The sequence below is a fragment of the Chiloscyllium punctatum genome, chromosome 3, assembly GCF_047496795.1.
Source record: "Chiloscyllium punctatum isolate Juve2018m chromosome 3, sChiPun1.3, whole genome shotgun sequence".
NCBI lineage: Eukaryota > Metazoa > Chordata > Chondrichthyes > Orectolobiformes > Hemiscylliidae > Chiloscyllium > Chiloscyllium punctatum.
Window position 1 is genome coordinate 74,730,353 of NC_092741.1, and position 18,677 is coordinate 74,749,029.

Here is an 18,677-nt window from a genome sequence, read left to right on the forward strand (position 1 = left end):
AAAACCTAACTACACTTGAAGTGTTTTGGATAATAGCAATGCTGATGGTAATGCTGGCAATTTCCCTATTTTTGCAGGTCACCGCCAGAGGATTTAGCCCATTGTTGCAGTTTGCCTACACTGCTAAGCTATTACTCAGCAGAGACAACATCCAAGAGGTCATGCACTGTGCTGAAGTCCTACATATGCACAATCTGGAGGACTCCTGCTTCCGCTTCCTTGAGGCCCAGCTCTTCAATGAAAAAGATGGTTTTTTCCTTTACACCAAAATGGCAACGTTCCAAAAGTCCAACGTACAAGATGGGAATTCAGACGGTGAGGGAGAACACATGCAATCTGACACTCGTAAGATTACCTGTTCCAGGGACAGAATAAGTAATGAGACACTTGGGTTTGAAGCATCTTCCAGGCTATCTGAGAAAGAGCCAGCTGTAATATCAATCCCTGTTACATCAAATGATGATATGGGACGCTGCCCAAAATATAGGAAATACCAGCTTGCTTGCACCAAGCATATCAGTAGCACACCACATACTAGTACCTCAGGTTTTCCAAGCACATTTAAAGAAGACCGGCCAGTCTGTACTCAATCTCAAGGATATAGCAAGGCACAGGTAAAAATTGAACCACATGCACCAGAAATTGCAGCAGAAAATGCTGCTCCGTGCTTGTCTGAAAGTGAACCTGGTGCAGTAGAACATGCAGTTGCAGATAAGGAAATGGACATTAAGCAGATGAGTCCAATGTGTGTTGATAGACCCAAAAGTAGAACACCTCCTTGTTCAAGGTTCATTAAAAAAGCTGAATCTACTGAGACACAAAATCAATTGCAACAACCTTTAGACGCCAGAACATCTTGTTCCCTTGAAGAGGGAATGACTCAGGGTGACCTCAAAACAGAATACAGGCCTTATAGCGAAATGTATGGACTATCCTGCACACCTCAGAAAGACAACAATAGCTTTACTGTTGGATCCCAACTGACAGGACCATCTTGTGAAGTGATTTGCAAACAGGAACTGGAATCGGACAGAAAGAGTGTTATATTTTCTTCTGGTACCTTGGACAGGATGAACACTCCTGCTGCACATTCATATACTGGTGGGAGTTCACTAGAGGACGAACTTACTGAGCATGTGCCAAAAGGTTTGTGGAGTGGTACTAGTCAGTCACTTCCATGTTCACAGACTTGTGTTTCCACTAGACTTGCAATGGAGCCTTTATTGCCATTGAATTCATGTAGAATTCGACCTACCTGTAAAACCAGCTGCCCAGTGCCAATTAAAGTGTGTCCTCGATCTCCTCCATCTGAGACTAGGACCAGAACCTCAAGTTCCTGTTCCTCTTACTCATTTCCTGAAGATGGAAGTGGTGGTTCTCCTTGCAGTTTACCCCAGTTTGAATTGTCCACTTCACCCTGTTCACAAGGAACACGTTTCCTATCTGCAGAACAGCAAGAGTTAAGCATGATTGGAGATGCAATGTTCAATCAGTGTAAACCACCATTAAAATGTGAACAGTCATATGGCACCAACTCCAGCGATGAATCTGGATCCTTTTCAGAAGGGGACAGTGAATCATGCTCAACTCGAGAGAGAGGACGTGAGGTACAGTAGCAATTTATTTAATAAAAATACTTATAATTATAAATTCATCCTGACTGGAGCTGTCAGTTTTAGCAGACTTAGTAGTGTGCTATGATGCTAAGTAATGGTGTGCCAACGTTTATAATCATGGAGGGATAATGAGGCCTACAATTGTTCATTCCTGAACTGAGCCATGCTGAGCAGTACAGCTTCAAGTGTAATTTGTGATGCTTTCCAGGAAGGGAGGAGAGATAGTCATAAAGATAGAAGCTACCTCGTAATGTTACTTAGAAACACACATATCATATCCTTGTTTCCACTTCTTTAATGAAGACATTAATCTTTACAGAATGAAAAACAGTTAACATGGCCTGTGGAGATTGCTGCAAGATCATTAATGATTACTGCCATTTTAAGCACACTGTGCATTTGTACAGTGTCATCATTGACAGCTTCGTTTTATTCTAGAGAGGACAGTTATGACTGTGAGACTCTCATGGCTACTGGCTACAGGGTGCTAGGTCAGGTGGATGGGGATGATGAGAACTATAGGAAAAGAGGATAAATCAATTCAACATAGCCCAAGGCAAGGTAAAAATCAGAATTATCAGAAATTAATATTTCTTACTTTATATTAGGTGAATAATGGTCATAATTACAATATGATTGCTTAGTTAATAAATGTAAAATGTGTGCATCTTTTCAGTTGTTTGATACTTTCAGATATTAAATAGTACAGCAGGAGTTTTACACACTTAAAATAGTTTTTAAAAAATCCTCAATTTGAATTAGATGTAGTTTGTAGTCAATGACAGCAGCAAAGTTTATATTCACCACATACCACACTTTCTCATTGTTCTTTCCATCGTCATTTTTACATGAAAGCACATGAACACCAACTTGTATTTATTTTCATAGCTTTAAAATAGAATGTCCCAAAAGGATCTATAGAGGTCTTATCAGAACTTGACCTAGCTTAAGGAAGGGTTGGATTAAATAGATGGATTTGTAACAACAGCTCGCATTCACAAAATGATTTTACAGAAATGTCATCAGGTACAATTTAATGGAAGAGGCAGAACGTGGAAGAATTGACTTTTGGCTCGGCTGTTCCCTAATTGACCAGAGGGCAGTTAAGAGCCAATCACTTTGGTGTGGGTCTGGAGTTACAATAGGCCAGACCAAGTTAGACTAGAGTTTTAAAGTTATACCTTGCATGAATATTCTATCTTTTGCGGTCTTAGAATATCCCAACGTAATTAACGGCCAATTAAATAATTTTGAGGCACCTGACCCTGTCAGTGCAGTTTTGGAAACTGTGAATAAGGATGTCCAGTGTAGCTGGTGTGCAGGTTATTTTTGTGGAGACTGGGGTAGCCCTTCATTGGGTTACCAGTTCATTTCCCCTTCATAGTAACATACTTAATCACCTAAATTACCTCTCTGCTTGCTTCAGGCAGCAAGAACTGACAAAGTGGCAAAGGAATGAGAGTGTTAAATTCATCCCTGTAACTTTTGGAATGCTGCTACCCAATTTCTGCCAGGCAAGCAACTGCATAATCTCCCTTGCACAGCATCTAATTTCAGGTTCGTGGTTCAGAATAGGTTTCAAAGCTGATGTGAAACAGTGCTCCACAGAAAGGCAAAAAGGATGACTAGTCAAATTGCATGTCTGTCATGCACAGCCTAGAGGTGAGGAAAAGAGTGACTTTGGCAGATGCCAGAGAACAGATTGCTTGCCCATCCTCACAATTATTTTCTGCACAACTCCCTATAAAGGGATTTTCTTTTTCTTTTAATGATCTGCTTCATTTATGTCAAGCATTTTCTGAATGAGAACATTTTTTGAAAGGATGAATGTGAATAGAACCAAGGACAGTTTTCTTTTTTACATGCAGATCATAAAAATGACAAAGGAAAATTAACATCCCTCATCTGGCAGAGTGTAATGTATGCTGCAGGTGATTAATGGTTTGGGATCCGTTTTACATGCCTAAACCTTATTTAGTATTGGGCCAACTCTCACAGACTGAACAAAAACCTGAATTTCTAAAAAAATGCTTCCATGCATTTTTAACCCAGAAAGTCATTATTTCCGTTGCCCTATAAATAAACACAATGAATGTCAATAGGCCTAAAGAGGAGAATGAGGTATCAAAAATAGCAACTAGCAAGGTTGAGGACAATGCACTTTGAAAGAGGAAGGAAACTGTTCATGTATTGGGAAATGTCTGTGAGGGATCAGGTCTTTTGGCTTCCTTTATTTTACAAAATTACAATATTTCTTAATTAATAACTGCTGAGTAAAGTGACCAGTTTTGGTGTTAATTTATCACTGTAAATCTGTGACCACAATATTCTGAGCAGTGCCATATCCCTAACTGCACTGCAAACCCTGCTTTAATAGTGCAAAGCAGAGTTTTTCTGATGGAAGTGAAATAATTCGATATGTCATTGTAAAAAAACTGAATTCTTTTGTGGTCGAGTCACTGCTGTTCGCACCAGCTTGAACCTAGACTTGTTCAAATGCATTTACAGTGTAGGAAATTTGGAAAAAAGTACTTTACATTCTTTTTTGTAACCTGGTGGTTTATGAATTTGATCATTGGTCAAGCCAAAACAACACAGAAGTTGCTTCTGATTATATAAAATTTACTGAAATCCATGAGTGTTGCCAAAATGCAGATGCTTAAAGCAGACAGTTATAGGAGTACTGTTTTTTTCCAGTGTAATCACAATTCACTGTTTGTTCAGATCCTTTTTTTTCCATTCGGTCTCTATTTCCCAAGTTTTATGATGATACTCGGCTAACATATCCAACAAAAATATAATATAAATTTCTCAGTACAATGTCTCTCTGATATAGTATAAGATTTCTTAAATATTGGTATATCATACAGTTGGAAGGGCCAGCCAGACCAGTAAACTTGTTCCTCCCAATCATCTATAATTTACTTAGAGCATAAGACATAGGGCAGAAGTAGGCCATTCAGCCCATTGGGTATGTTCCATCATTTACTGAGCTCATAGCTGATCTGATAATCCTTGACTCGACTTACCTGCGTTTTCCCACAAGCCTTGATTCCCTTACCAATTAAACATCCCCCTGAAAGTCAAAGGTAAAGTTGCCGTCATTGTAAGATACTGTGGAGCTGTTGGTTCCTTAGAGAGAGAGAGAGAGATGATTGGTTATGAGCTTCACCTGAGGGTCGCTAAATCTCAAGCAAGGGGAGAGATTGAGAAGGCATGACCTTCATGGTGACCTCAGCTGATACAGGAATTAAACCCACGCTGTTGGCATCACTCTATGTAACAAACTATTCATCAACCAACTGAGTTAAAGCTATAAGCTTGAATATACCAAACCTCAACAGCCCTCTGTGATAAAGAATTCCAGAGTGACTCCCTCTGAGAGAAGAAATTCCTTCTCATCCATACCTTAAATAGATGACCCCATGCTCTAAGATGTTGCCTTCTGGTCAAATTTCACGATTTGAACTCACATGATCAAAATATTAACTTGGGTGTCTGGATGTTAAATTTTGATGTAATCCAAACCTACCCAACCCATTAAAGCACCTGAATAAGAAAACACAAATTTGTGCTTCTCTATCTCTGAAAGTAACTAAAACAATCTTCAACCTTACCTTCAATCCTACATCCTATTTCACGCATTCCTTAGTGTGAAATTGTCATGTTTTGGTCAGTTTAGAAAACATTCTGCCTCATAATACTAAATTGATTCTATCAAACTGTCAGACTGAATTCCAGCTTTTAGGAATCCCCTTTGATTTTCTTGTTGGAATGACAGGAATGTGCCCTCTTACAGATCTGGGTCACCCTGCTTATTTGGATATCCCATCTCTGAGACTTGAGACAAGATGTAATCACATGTACAGGGGGCACACCCAAAGTACAGTCCACTGGCACAGCTAACTAAAAATAATTCCAGACTGATAATTCACAATATAGAGCATTACATTCTCATTACTTAGTTCTCTGACTGTTGCACCATTTTACAAGACTAGCTACAAAGCACCACTCATTTGCCCTACTTAAAAGTTTAGTGACCTTGAAAGATGACTTGCCAAAGAATGAACAGTATTGAAAATTGGCCGGTTTGGTTGGAGATTTGAGGTTGGATTATATTATGATTGAAATCTGAAACCACGAACGGAGCATTAATTGCCGCAGCCTGCATTCTACAATCTTGCTCAATTTCTGGCCTAGGTCCTAAGAGTGTAAAGACTAATAGTATTATGTTTGTGGGTGTGAGAGATCCAGGTCTTAAGTATTCTCAGACACGTTGTGAATATTTGTGTCATATGCTGTGGTACCAAGCATTGATAGCTTGTGGTTGGTTTAGAGCGCTGCTGCCAATCCTCCTTTCTATGTTTTATTTTAATCAACCTGTTCAAACACGTTCTGACAAACCTGTGGGACAGGTGAGACTTCAACCAGATCTTCTAGCCCAGAGGACACTGCTACTGTGCCACAAGAACCTCAATCCTCCTTTCTACTCTTTTAAAGTCTAACATGTCGGGCAGACCTGGTGGGGCATTGTAAAAAAACTAAAAATGTAAATAGAAACTTACAGCAGACAGCCTTCATCCTATGTATATTTTAATCAACCTGTTCAAACATGTTTATGACATACTTCCAGAGTAGGTGAGGCTTGAACCCAGACCTTCTTGCCCAAAGGTAGGGACACGAGCTCAATGCCACCAGAATTGTAAAGTCAGGAATACAAACGCAGCTGAAAGTATTCAAACCTACCAAAGAGATCCCAATAGATTTCTAATCTGCCATTTTAATCAGAAACAAATACAGAAGTTGTTGGAAAAGCTCAGCAGTTCTGGCAGCATCTGTGCAGAGAAATCACAGTTAAAGTTTTTGGTCACCTGTTTCTCACAACGTAATTACTTGGTCATGACAACTGGCAAAACAATTGGAGCAGAACTTGAACATGCATCTTTTTACTAACATCATGATACCTATTAAAATCAACTGCTATATTCAGTAGGCCACGTGACCGGCACAAACTGCAATTCTAATCCAAAGCCTTAGGCTGCTCAGCTGCAGTACCAGACAAACAGTCCTGTTAATGATTGCCATAGCATAAGAACTCGGGGCTCCATTTAAATTGATTTGATTTCGGCCTCAGCTCCACTTTTCTGCCCACTTCCGGTGACCCTTTAACTCATTACTAATTAAAAATCTATCTCCTCTTACATTTATTCAGTGTCCCAGCAACCACTGCACTCTGGATAGTGAATTGCACAGATTCACAACCCTTTGAGAGAAGTAACTTCTCCTCACCTCTGTTTTAAATCTGGCAGCCCTTCGCCTAAAATTATGAACTCTCATTCTAGATTGCCCCACACGGGGAATCACCTACTGTTGCCACTTGAATAGAACATAATCACAAGAACATAATCTTCTTTTCTATGCTAGTCTAAGGGTCTATCTAACTAGCAGTAAGGATAAATCACTACTGAGACTTAACAAAGAGACGTTTGTTTTGTACAAGGTGTATCTTATTTCATGATAGCAAAAGGTACAAGTTGTGTTGTCTTTGTAATTATACCTAACTGGTCAGGAGACAAGAGGTGACACATTGGACTGCAGCAAGACCTTATACTTGACTGCATCTTCTCTACCCAAGGGCTGTGTGACATCTGACTGGTTTAATACAGTGATAAATTAACGTTTACAGACCTGTCACATTCTGTTGTAGGAACCCTGGTTTAAATCCCACCATGGTAGATGGTGGAACTAGAATTTTAACAAATTTTGGAAATAAAAATCGCCCATCATGACTTAATGATGACCATGAAATTATTGTTGATTGTCATTACAATCCATCTGATTCACTAATGTTCTTTACAGAAGGAAAGCTGCCATCAGTATTTAGTCTGGCGTACATGTGAGTCCACGCCCACTGCAATGTGGTTGACTCTTAAATGTCCATTGAGATGACCTAGTAAGCCACTGAATTGTGTCTAACTACTAGAAACTCACAATGAAGGAATGAACCTGGTTGGACTGGTGTCCAGAAACAACACAGACAAAAATAGTTCTGTCAATCTTGCAAAGTTCCTCCTCACTAATATCTAGGGGCTAGTACCAAAATGGAGAAATCAACTTGCAAAAACAAAGGAAGAATTTGACGTTTAGTTTGGATTTTAGCACTTCTCTCTAATTAGATAGTTATGATCACTGTTACTGAAAAGTTAGCACTTGATGTTGGAAATTTGATTATCCCTACTGCTCATAATCTCATCTTGGATGTTTTTGCCTATGTTTGATTGACAACAAGGACAGTGGGGTGGTTCTCAGTGGAATGAATCACTCCGCTCCTCAATGCTAGGTCCCTCGATCAAGAACTGAGTGTCTCTGAACAAGGATCAACCACCCTGGTGCCCACATGTTATCCTGCGTATGTTGGCTTCTTATGCTCCCCACATGATGACCCCGCCGCCCATCCTCTGTTGGGTTAATACTTGTGGCTGTGGGTGATGTCCTTTAATGATGGGAAGATCATTCTCAGAATGGCCTCCCATAGACTTGATCTGGGAATACCATGGGATTCTCACCTGCTAATATGGCTGATTCATTGACCCACGCCATTAACATTGCTATGATAAAGGCACTTGATTCTGACAGTAAGCTCTGTTTCTCTTCATAGATATGTCCTGACCTGCTGAATATTTCCAGTATTTTATTGACTTAAGATATGCGCTGACAAAAAACTTGATTGCTGAGAAATGATCAGTTTATTGAAATAGGCAACTGGTGTAGAAAGGAGGGCATCCGATTTCTGAGGCATTGGGATCAGTTCTGGGGAAGGTGAGAATTATACAAGGTAAACGGGCAGCATCTTAAGAAGGTCGAAGAGTGGTCATATTCCTGATGAAGTGCTTATGCTGGGATAGTCAACATGGCTTTGTGCGTGGGAACTCATGTCTCACAAACTTGATTGAGTTTTTTGAAGAAGTAACAAAGAGGATTGATGAGGGCAGAGTGGTAGATGTGACCTATATGGACTTCAGTGAAGCATTCGACAAGGTTCCCCATGGGAGACTGGTTAACAAGGTTAGATCTCATGGAATACAGGGAGAACTAGCCATTGCATACAGAACAGACTCAAAGTGGAAGAAGAGGGTGGTGGTGGAGGGTTGTTTTTCAGACTGGAGGCCTGTGACCAATGGAGTGCCACAAGGATCAGTTCTGGGTCCACTACTTGTCATCATTTATATAAATGATTTGGATGAGAGCATAAGAGGTATAGTTAGTAAGTTTGCAGATGACACCAAAATTGGAGGTGTAGTGGACAGCAAAGAAGGTTAGCTCAGATTACAACAGGATCTTGATCAGATGGGCCAGTGCACTGAGAAGTGGCATATGGAGTTTAATTCAGATAAATGTGAGATGCTGCGTTTTGGGAAAGCAAATCTTAGCAGGACTTATACACTTAATGGTAAGGTCCTGGGGAGTGTTGCTGAACAAAGAGACCTTGGAGTGCAGGTTCATAGCTCCTTGAAAGTGGAGTCACAGGTAAATAGGATAATGAAGAAGGCGTTTGGTATGCTTTCCTTTATTGGTCAGAGTATTTAATACAGGGGTTGGGAGATCATGTTGCAGCCGTACAGGACATTGGTTAGACCACTGTTGGAATATTGCGTGCAATTCTGGTCTCCTTTCTATCGGAAAGACGTTGTGAAACTTGAAAGGGTTCAGAAAAGATTTACAAGGATGTTGCCAGGGTTGGAGGATTTGAGCTATAGGGAGAGGCTGAACAGGCTGGGGCTGTTTTCCCTGGAGCGTCAGAGGCTAAGGGGTGACCTTATAGAGGTTTACAAGATTATGAGGGGCATGGATAGGATAAATAGACAAAGTCTTTTCTCTGGGGAAGGGGAGGGCATAGGTTTAGGGTGAGAAGGGAAAGATATAAAAGAGACCTAAGGGGCAGCTTTCTTACGCAGAAGGTGGTACGTGTATGGAATTAGCTGCCAAACTAAGTGGTGGAGGCTAGTACAATTGCAACATTTAAAAAGCATATGGATGGGTATATGAATAGGAAGGGTTTGGAGGGATATGGGCTGGCTGCTGGCAGGTGGAACTAGATTGGGTTGAGAAATATGGTTGGCTGGATCGGTTGGTTTGGTTTGGATTGGTTGGATCGAAGGGTCTGTTTCCATGCTGTACATCTCTATGACTCTATGAAATGTCAATTCTCCTGCTCCTTGAATGCTGCCTGATCAAGTTTCCAGTACCACACTCTTCAACTCTGATCTCCAACATCTGCAGTGCTCACTTTCTTCCAGCATTTTCAGAGGGATATTCATTAGTGCCTGATAGTCAAGGGTCCAAAACTGGCAAAACAAAGTCGAAAGCAAAAATAGAAGGTGGATAAAGCATCAACAAACATCAAATAGGATGGGAACAGAGAACAATGTTAATAAAGCAAAATTAAAGGCACTCTAATGGAATGCAAATAACACCTAATGGGATGTAGACATTGCTAGCTAAGCCAACACTTATTGCCTATCCTGAACTTGCCTTGAACTGAGTGACTTGCAAGGGGAGGCCATTTCAGAAGCTAGTTAAAAGTCAACTCAATGCTGTGACTTGTAGAAAAACCAGGTAATGATGGCAGATTTCCTTCCATAAAGAGCAATGTGGATTTTTATAACAATTGATAATATTTACATAGTTATCAGCTTTTAATGCTAGACCCTAACTGAATTCCAATTGCATCATCTGCCATAGTAGGATTGAAACCCATATCCCCAGCCTGGAGTTATGAATTGATTCCCAGTCCAGTGACATTACTACTATGCCATTGCCTTACTATTTACAAAAGATTTGCGATTTGAATGCACAAATTGATGTAAATGGGTAAGATTTAATTAACATTACAGAGAATGGCTACAGGGTGACCAAGACTGGGAACTGAATATTCAAAGATAATAGCATTTTGGAAGGATAGACAAAAAGGAAAAGGAGGTGTGAAAAGAATCTTAAGGGATGAGATTAATAATTTAGTAAGAGAGGATCTTCGATCGAAGGATCAAGATGTAGAATCAGTTTGGGTGGAGTTAAGGAACATCAAGAGGCTGCAAACATTGATAGGTGTTGTTTATATGCCATAAAACTGTAGTGAATTCTTGGGCAAAGTGTAAGCCAGGAAGTTAGAGATGCATATTATGTGGGCGATACAGTGATAATGGGTGACATCAATTTCTACATTGACGAGGTGATCCAAATCAGCACTAATGTTTTAGAAGATCAATTCCAAATTGGTTTCTGGAAAAGTACATCGAGGAGCAAACAGGTAATTTTGGATATAGTTATATGTAATCAGAAATAGCGAATCAATAACCTTATTACAAAGAAGCCTCTGGGAGATTGCAGCCATAATATAGAACTTTGTATCAAGTTTGAATGCAATTAGCTCATTCTGAAACTTTTGTCCTAAATCTTAAGACAAGGTATTATGAAGGTATAAGTGGTATGTTGGTCATGGGAAAATACACTAAAAGATTTGAGGATAAACCGACAATAGCTAATATTTAAAGAAATACTATATTGTCTACATAGACCAAAGGGTCCTCTAATGCATAACACAGAAAGAGAAATGGATAGTGGCAGCAGTTCATGTGGACCGAATCGTGGAGAGGCAATAGAGCGAGTCCAGTACAGAGGCCAGCGCGTGAAGGCAGCGTGACCACATGTTCTGAAGCCTGGCAGACACAGACTCACTTTGGAAAAGGACCGGAACTTGAGTACTTCATAGTCACTTTTTATTATCATTCAAGGATTTTTTAAACTCTGTATTCCCATGGTTTGTTTTTTACTATTTCAATTCTTTGACAACACTTAAAGTACCTGTACGAAGGTACCTTGTATCTAAGATGGTGCCAATAGGCAATATTACAAACTTTTCATTGCACTCACTCAGTGCATGTGGCAATAAAGGCTCTTCTATTCTATTCTATTCGAACCAAATAAGTTGACAATTGTATAAGGTCAAAGGAAGTGGCCTCTAAGGATGCCAGAAAAAGTGGGAATGCCTGAGGATTGGGACCAATTTAGAATCCAGAAAAGGAGAACCACGATACTGATTAAGAAAGGGAAACAAGAATATGAATGCAAACTAGCAAGGAACATAAAGGACGACTAAGCAATCTTCTTTGGGTATGTCAAAAAGGCAAGGATTAGTTCAGACAAATGTTGAGACAGAAATTTATCATGGAGAACAGGGAAATGTCAGAAAAATTAAACATCTGTCATCATAGAAGAAGATTTAGAAAATCTCTCAGAAATCAAAAACTTGTGAGACAGAGGAACTAAGAGAGATTACTATTAGATAAGATCTAATACTTGGAAAGCTAATAGGGTTAAGGTTGATAAGTCCAGTTGTCCAGATTGTTGAAGGTATAGCTGGACTGATAGTGAATGCATTGGTGATTATCTTTCAAAATTTTATAGATTCTGAAAAGATTCCTGCGGACTGGAAAATTGCAAATATAACACCATTATTTAAGAGGGGGAGAAGAGACAGAATGGACGACCACAAGCCTGTTAGTTTAACATCAGTAGCAGGTAAAATGTTGGAGTGAATTATAAATGATGCCATAACTGGATAATTAGAAAAAAATGCGAAAATTGGGTTGAGTCAAAATTGATTTATGTACAATTAATCATGATTGACAGACTTATTGGAGTATTTTAAGGACTTTGGGGAGTTTGCATTGATAAACGTGGTGTATTTGGATTTTCAGAAGGCTTTTGATAATGTCTCATACAGGAGATTAATAACTAAAATTATAACTTATAGGAATGGGAAAATATACTCATTGATCATGTATTGGTTAACAGACAGCAAGCAGAGAGTAGAAATTAATGGCTCATTCTCAGAAAGGCCGACATTTAAGAATAGAGTACTGCAGGGGCCAGTTCTATGTCAACAGCTGTTCACAATATAAATAAATAATTTTCATATGTAGATTAAGTGTAATATTTCTAAATTTGCTAATGACATAAAAATGAATGTAAGTTTGTGAGGAGGGTGCAAAGAGGCTTCAATAGGACTTGCAATATATATGAATACGTGTGAAATTTTTCACTTAGATAGAAAAAATGTTAGAGGCAGAATATTTCTTAAATAGTTGAAGTTGAAGAAGTGCAGGAACCAAAGGACCCTGGTGTACTTGTTTATGAGTTACTAAAATTTAACATGGAGTTGTACTGAACAATAAGCAAGCAAATGACTTCATTAGAAGGAAATTTGAATACAAAAGTAAAGTTGACTTGGTACAGTAGTGAGTTGTATAGAGCCTTGGTGAGATCTCATCTGAACTGTTATCTACACTCTTGATCTCCTTAGGTAAGGAACAGTATACTTGCCATAGATGAACTACAATGGATTTTCATGAAGTTAATCCCAGAAATGGCTTGAATGATTTATGAGGAGGGATTGAGAAGACCTGGTCTGTATTACCTAGCATTTTGAAAATGAAGGGTGAAACATACAAAATTATTTTGAATGAACTGGACAGAGTAGATATTGGGAAGATTGGTAGGAGAGACTAGGACCAGGGTGCATAGCCTGAGTGTAAAAGGAATACGTTTTAGAATGGAGATAAGGAGAAACTTCTTCAGCCAGAGAGTGGTGAAGCTATGATATTCACTGCCACAGACCATTGAGTATATTTAACACTGAGATAGATAAGTTCTTGAATATCAAGGGCTACAGGGAAAAGGTGGGAGAATGAGGTTGAGAAACTTGTCAGCCATGATTGAATGGTGGAACAGATTTGATGGGCTGAATGGCTTTATCTGTGCTTCTATGTTTTATGGTGAATCTTTGCAGTTGCCTTCCACAGACAGCTGTAGAAGCTCTATCATTGAGCATGTTTAAGGCAAAATGTGTTAGTTTTCTGGAAACAAATAATACGAAGGGAAAGGAAGACATTTCGGGTAAATGGTGTTGATGTTGATGAACAGGTATGATCTAGTTGAATGCTGGAGCAGTCTTGACAGTCTGAATGACTACACCTATACCTATTTTCTGATGCTGCTAAAGTAATCATGTTAAGAAAGTTGTATGTTCATATTTCAGCGACCAGCAAAAATCAGGAACTTGCATGCCTCACTCTCAAAATACATAAGTGCCAAATATTGCATATGTATTAACCAGAAATTTCTTATCCCAGTGAGGAGTCGATTTGCATGTCAATATTGTGGCTTAAATGTTTTATATGTCAGAAGGTATCATGTACTGACCATGTAATGAAGATGTGCTCCTTACTGCAAAGTATTTTTGACTGTCCTATTTTTTAATAAGTCTATAATGAATGAGCCAGTACAAGAGCATTAATCTAGCTGATATGTTCCTGCACCATTGAATTCAACCCACCATGAGACGCATGATGCATTTGCTAAATATACTGAAAATTGTATCTCAAGTATAAATAACCACTAGGTTTGCACTTTCACCAACAATCTTCAGCAGTAATGTCCTTCCTGTTCTAATTTCAGCAAAACCTTCAACAATATTTCATCAACTCCTGTCTGTACTATTTATTACAACATTAACCCATTTAATATACTAATGTTTGGGCAAAGATAGTCATGAATGTGATGTCTAGTGAAGTAAAATGATGCACAAAGGAAACAAACCAATATGGGTTCTAAATATCATCTGACCATTGGAAGGTACAGATGGTGGGTGATGGGTGAAATTGTCATGATGTTACATTTTGATAAAGACGAATGGAAACTTGAAGGAGAGATTCCCAGTAACTTTGTCTTGGGAAAATGATCTCAAAATCTTCTACTTGTTTTATTCCCTCATGGGATGTGGGCGTCCCTGGGTGGCCAGCATTTATTAGGTAAAAACAATGACTGCGGATGCTGAAAACCAAATACTGGATTAGTGGTGCTGGAAGAGCACAGCAGTTCAGGCAGCATCCAACGAGCAGCGAAATCGACGTTTCGGGCAAAAGCCCTTCATCAGGAATAAAGGCAGTGAGCCTGAAGCATGGAGAGATAAGCTAGAGGAGGGTGGGGGTGGGGAGAGAGAAGCAGAGAATACAATGGGTGAGTGGGGGAGGAGATAAAGGTGATAGGTCAAGGAGGAGAGGGTGGAGTGGATAGGTGGAAAAGAAGATAGGCAGGTCGGACAAGTCCAGACAAGTCAAGGAGACAGTGCTGAGCTGGAAGTTTGAAACTAGGATGAGGTGGGGGAAGGGGAAATGAGGAAGCTGTTGAAGTCCACATTGATGCACTGGGGTTGAAGTGTTCCGAGGCGGAAGATGAAGCGTTCTTCCTCCAGGCGTCTGGTGGTGAGGGAGCGGCGGTGAAGGAGGCCCAGGACCTCCATGTCCTCGGCAGAGTGGGAGGGGGAGTTGAAATGTTGGGCCACGGGGCGGTTTGGTTGATTGGTGCGGGTGTCTCGGAGATGTTCCCTAAAGCGCTCTGCTAGGAGGCGCCCAGTCTCCCCAATGTAGAGGAGACCGCATCGGGAGCAACGGATACAATAAATGATATTAGTGGATGAGCAGGTAAAACTTTGATGGATGTGGAAGACTCCTTTAGGGCCTTGGATAGAGGTGAGGGAGGAGGTGTGGGCACAGGTTTTACAGTTCCTGCGGTGGCAGGGGAAAGTGCCAGAATGGGAGGGTGGGTCGTAGGGGGGTGTGGACCTAACCAGGTAGTCACGGAGGGAACGGTCTTTGCGGAAGGCGGAAAGGGGTGAGGAGGGAAATATATCCCTGGTGGTGGGGTCTTTTTGGAGGTGGCGGAAATGTCGGCGGATGATTTGGTTTATGCGAAGGTTTGTAGGGTGGAAGGTGAGCACCAGGGGCGTTCTGTCCTTGTTACAGTTGGAGGGGTGGGGTCTGAGGGCGGAGGTGCGGGATGTGGACGAGATGCGTTGGAGGGCGGACCAGTTCCACCATAGAACACACCAGATGGCCTCCTTCTTTAGAGACCGCAATTTCCCTTCCCACGTGGTTAAAGATGCCCTCAATATGAAGAACAATGCCTTTAGTGTTTGGACGTGTTACACCTTAATATATTTTGAAATGTCAAATATGCTGTATAAAGAGTGAAGTAATTTCATTCTATAAGGTTTAAAATATGTCTGTTGCAACAAGGATTTATTTTTATTCAGAAAAACCTTATTCATAAAAGACACGAGATTCACTTGCTTATGAAAGAGAGCTATTTAGTTAGCCTACAAGTGTACATATAGCAACTTGTCGTAGCTGGGTCAGAATACAAGAGTAAGGAGGTTGTGCGGGAACTGTATAAAACACAGGTTAGACCACACCTAGAGTACTGCATACAGTTCTGATCACCACATTATAGCAAGAATATGTTTGCACCAGAAAGGATGCGGAGATGACTTACGAGGATGTTGCCTGGGCTGCAGGGTCTATGCTATCAGAAGAAAGTGAACAGGCTGGGTTGTTTTCATTAGAGAAGTGAAGGTTAAGCAGAGACCTGATGGAGGTGTATAACATAATGTGGCAATGGAAAGGATGGATAGAAAGACATTTTTTATATGTGGTGGGGTCAATAACCAGGGTGCATTGATTTAAGGAAGAGATAGAAGGATAAGAGGAAAGTTAAGTGGAGATTTTTATCATTCAAAAAATGATGAGAGTTTGGAACTTACTACCTGAGAGGTGGTGGACATGGGTACAATCAAACATTTGTGAAGTATATAAATGACACTTAAAACACCATAGCACGCAAGGCTACAGACCAAGCGCTGAAAAATGGAATAAGATTAGATAGATGCTTGACAATTAGTGTGGACATGATGAGCCAAATGGCCCCATTCCATGCTATTAAACTCTATTTGTTGAAACAGATTCTTTAAGTTAAGTGTCATGCTGCCATTATTATAGCTGATAACTTACTGCGGTAGAGCATAATGATTGGATTAACAGAAATATAAAGTAACAGAAAGGAAAAATGAGAAAAATTAAAAATAGCTCTAAGGATAAATTACTACGTATACAAGTGAAATGCAACAATATCTCTTTCTGAGTTCCCAAGATTGTGTGGCATAACCTGACTGCGAATCACATCATTGGAAGGGTCCATATACCAGTAATTTGCAGCCTGCAATAAGTTTATTCCCTAATTCCACATCTTGTCAGATTCCTTGACACTATGAAGAGGAAGACAGCAAGCTTCCATATTTGCCAAACTAGTAGCAGAGTGTTGTAAAACATGCAGGAATTTTGGTGATTTGTAACTCAATGCTTATTTCTGACTGTAAATTGCTTGGATTGATGTTTAAGCCGTAACAATGATGTAAACTAGCCATTTATATTGAACATGTGTTTACATTGTAGTTACACAAATTCATTAAAATGTAGCTTTATTACAGAGATTACCCAAATAACATTTTCATTCTGAGAGCCTCATTCTTTTTCCAATTGTTGCTATCACAGCGTCAATGAAAATGTGTTGTCATGTATTGCTAATGCAGCTGAACCTAAAGGATGAAAGTGATATAACTACCTATTATTATTGTCGTGCAGAATTTTGATGACTCATTCTGTGAGTGCCACCTGCAGTCTGAAAACTATGTTGCAAAGCTGTTGGACTTTGTACAAAGATACTGCAAATAATACTAAAGATCTTTAAAATTCTGTTAAGTGCTAAGTATCCAGCATATTAAATACTTTGCTAATTCATGAATCTTGCAATTATTGTGACCAGACCAGTATTGTATATTATATCACAAGGTGTTCAGGCTCTCTCTAGAACTCACATTTATGGGACATGAATTGTTCTTTGTGTCTTGTTGTATTGATCCATACACAGATTTATGTTTTCAATGCAATACATTTTTTGAATTTGGACCCTGTTAATGATATATGCAAATTTCACATGTTCCAATGTATTAACTATCCAATTGTCTTGTCTTTTAGGTCAAACTTCCCTTTCCAATTGATCAAATCACAGATCTTCCAAGGAATGATTTCCAAATGATGGTGAAGATGCACAAGTTAACTTCTGAGCAACTGGAGTTCATTCATGATGTTCGCCGGCGGAGCAAGAATCGGATAGCAGCCCAACGATGCAGGAAGAGAAAACTGGACTGCATTCAGAACCTAGAATGTGAAATTCAAAAGTTGGTAAGTAGATTTCAAATATTTGGTCAACTCAGACATTTGTGAGTGCTTGCTGCCTGTCCCTTGCACCTGGTTGCGAAATTTTCCTAAAAATGAAGCTTAGTCCTGACTGATGCTTTCTGAGCTTTGGAAGGTGCCAGGGATTTGCATCCACATAATCGAAAAGCTTTCAGTGTAAACCTAAAGATGTTCTCAAAAATAACTGAGCTCTCATTAACCTAAGGTCATATTTATAACAATGTGATATAATTGTGGCTTTAAGAAAGACAAATATTTATGTTAAGTTCTTAAATTTCAATTCGTATAACAGTCGTGTTCTTATAACGCAGATTATAAAAGTAGGTTGTTACTTGCACAGTTACATTACTTGGGCTTTTATATATGCTGTGTGGATTCAATATCGATAAACTTCCTTGCTTCTGATCAACTAAATTGAGCTAACTCCTATCAGTTCCCCAAAGAGGGTTTCTTTAGCTGTGGGAAGTGGTCAAATAAACCTTGTGTGATGTCATGGCTTAGATTAGAAACTACTTATGAACAAATTTATTAATAATATAGTGTATTTAATAACAACACCTTTCACATGATGCCTGTCTGATATAACTCAAGGTTTTATATGAACTTTACGCAATCTGGACAAGTGAGACATAATGTTCCTTGGATAATAGTAAATCTTTAAAAAGAGACATGAACAACATAGAAAATCAATTATTAACTGCTAATTTCTTTCAACTTTGATAATCTGGCCTCTCCCCAAAGAGAGTTGCTTTCAATATACAAACTTGATAAAGGAGAGCCAATGGATGTAGTATATTTAATTTTCAGTAGGCTTTTGTTAAAGTCTGTCACAGGAGGCTGTTTAGTAAAAGTAAAGGGATAAGAGGTAAAGTACCAACATGGATTAATGATTGGTTGACAGACAGAAAAT

At 39.5% G+C, this 18,677-nt stretch overlaps 1 protein-coding gene across 3 annotated transcripts in view; it reads left to right on the forward strand.

Moving 5' to 3' along the window:
- Positions 1 to 18,677, forward strand: part of bach2b (BTB and CNC homology 1, basic leucine zipper transcription factor 2b) — a 275,648-nt gene that overhangs the window by 244,283 nt on the left and 12,688 nt on the right. For all 3 annotated transcript variants that reach the window (XM_072555130.1, XM_072555137.1, XM_072555141.1), the window contains exons 3-4: positions 78 to 1,607; positions 17,546 to 17,752. In XM_072555130.1, the coding sequence (XP_072411231.1) occupies positions 78 to 1,607; positions 17,546 to 17,752 (1,737 nt within the window). The remainder of the gene's footprint in view (positions 1 to 77; positions 1,608 to 17,545; positions 17,753 to 18,677) is intronic.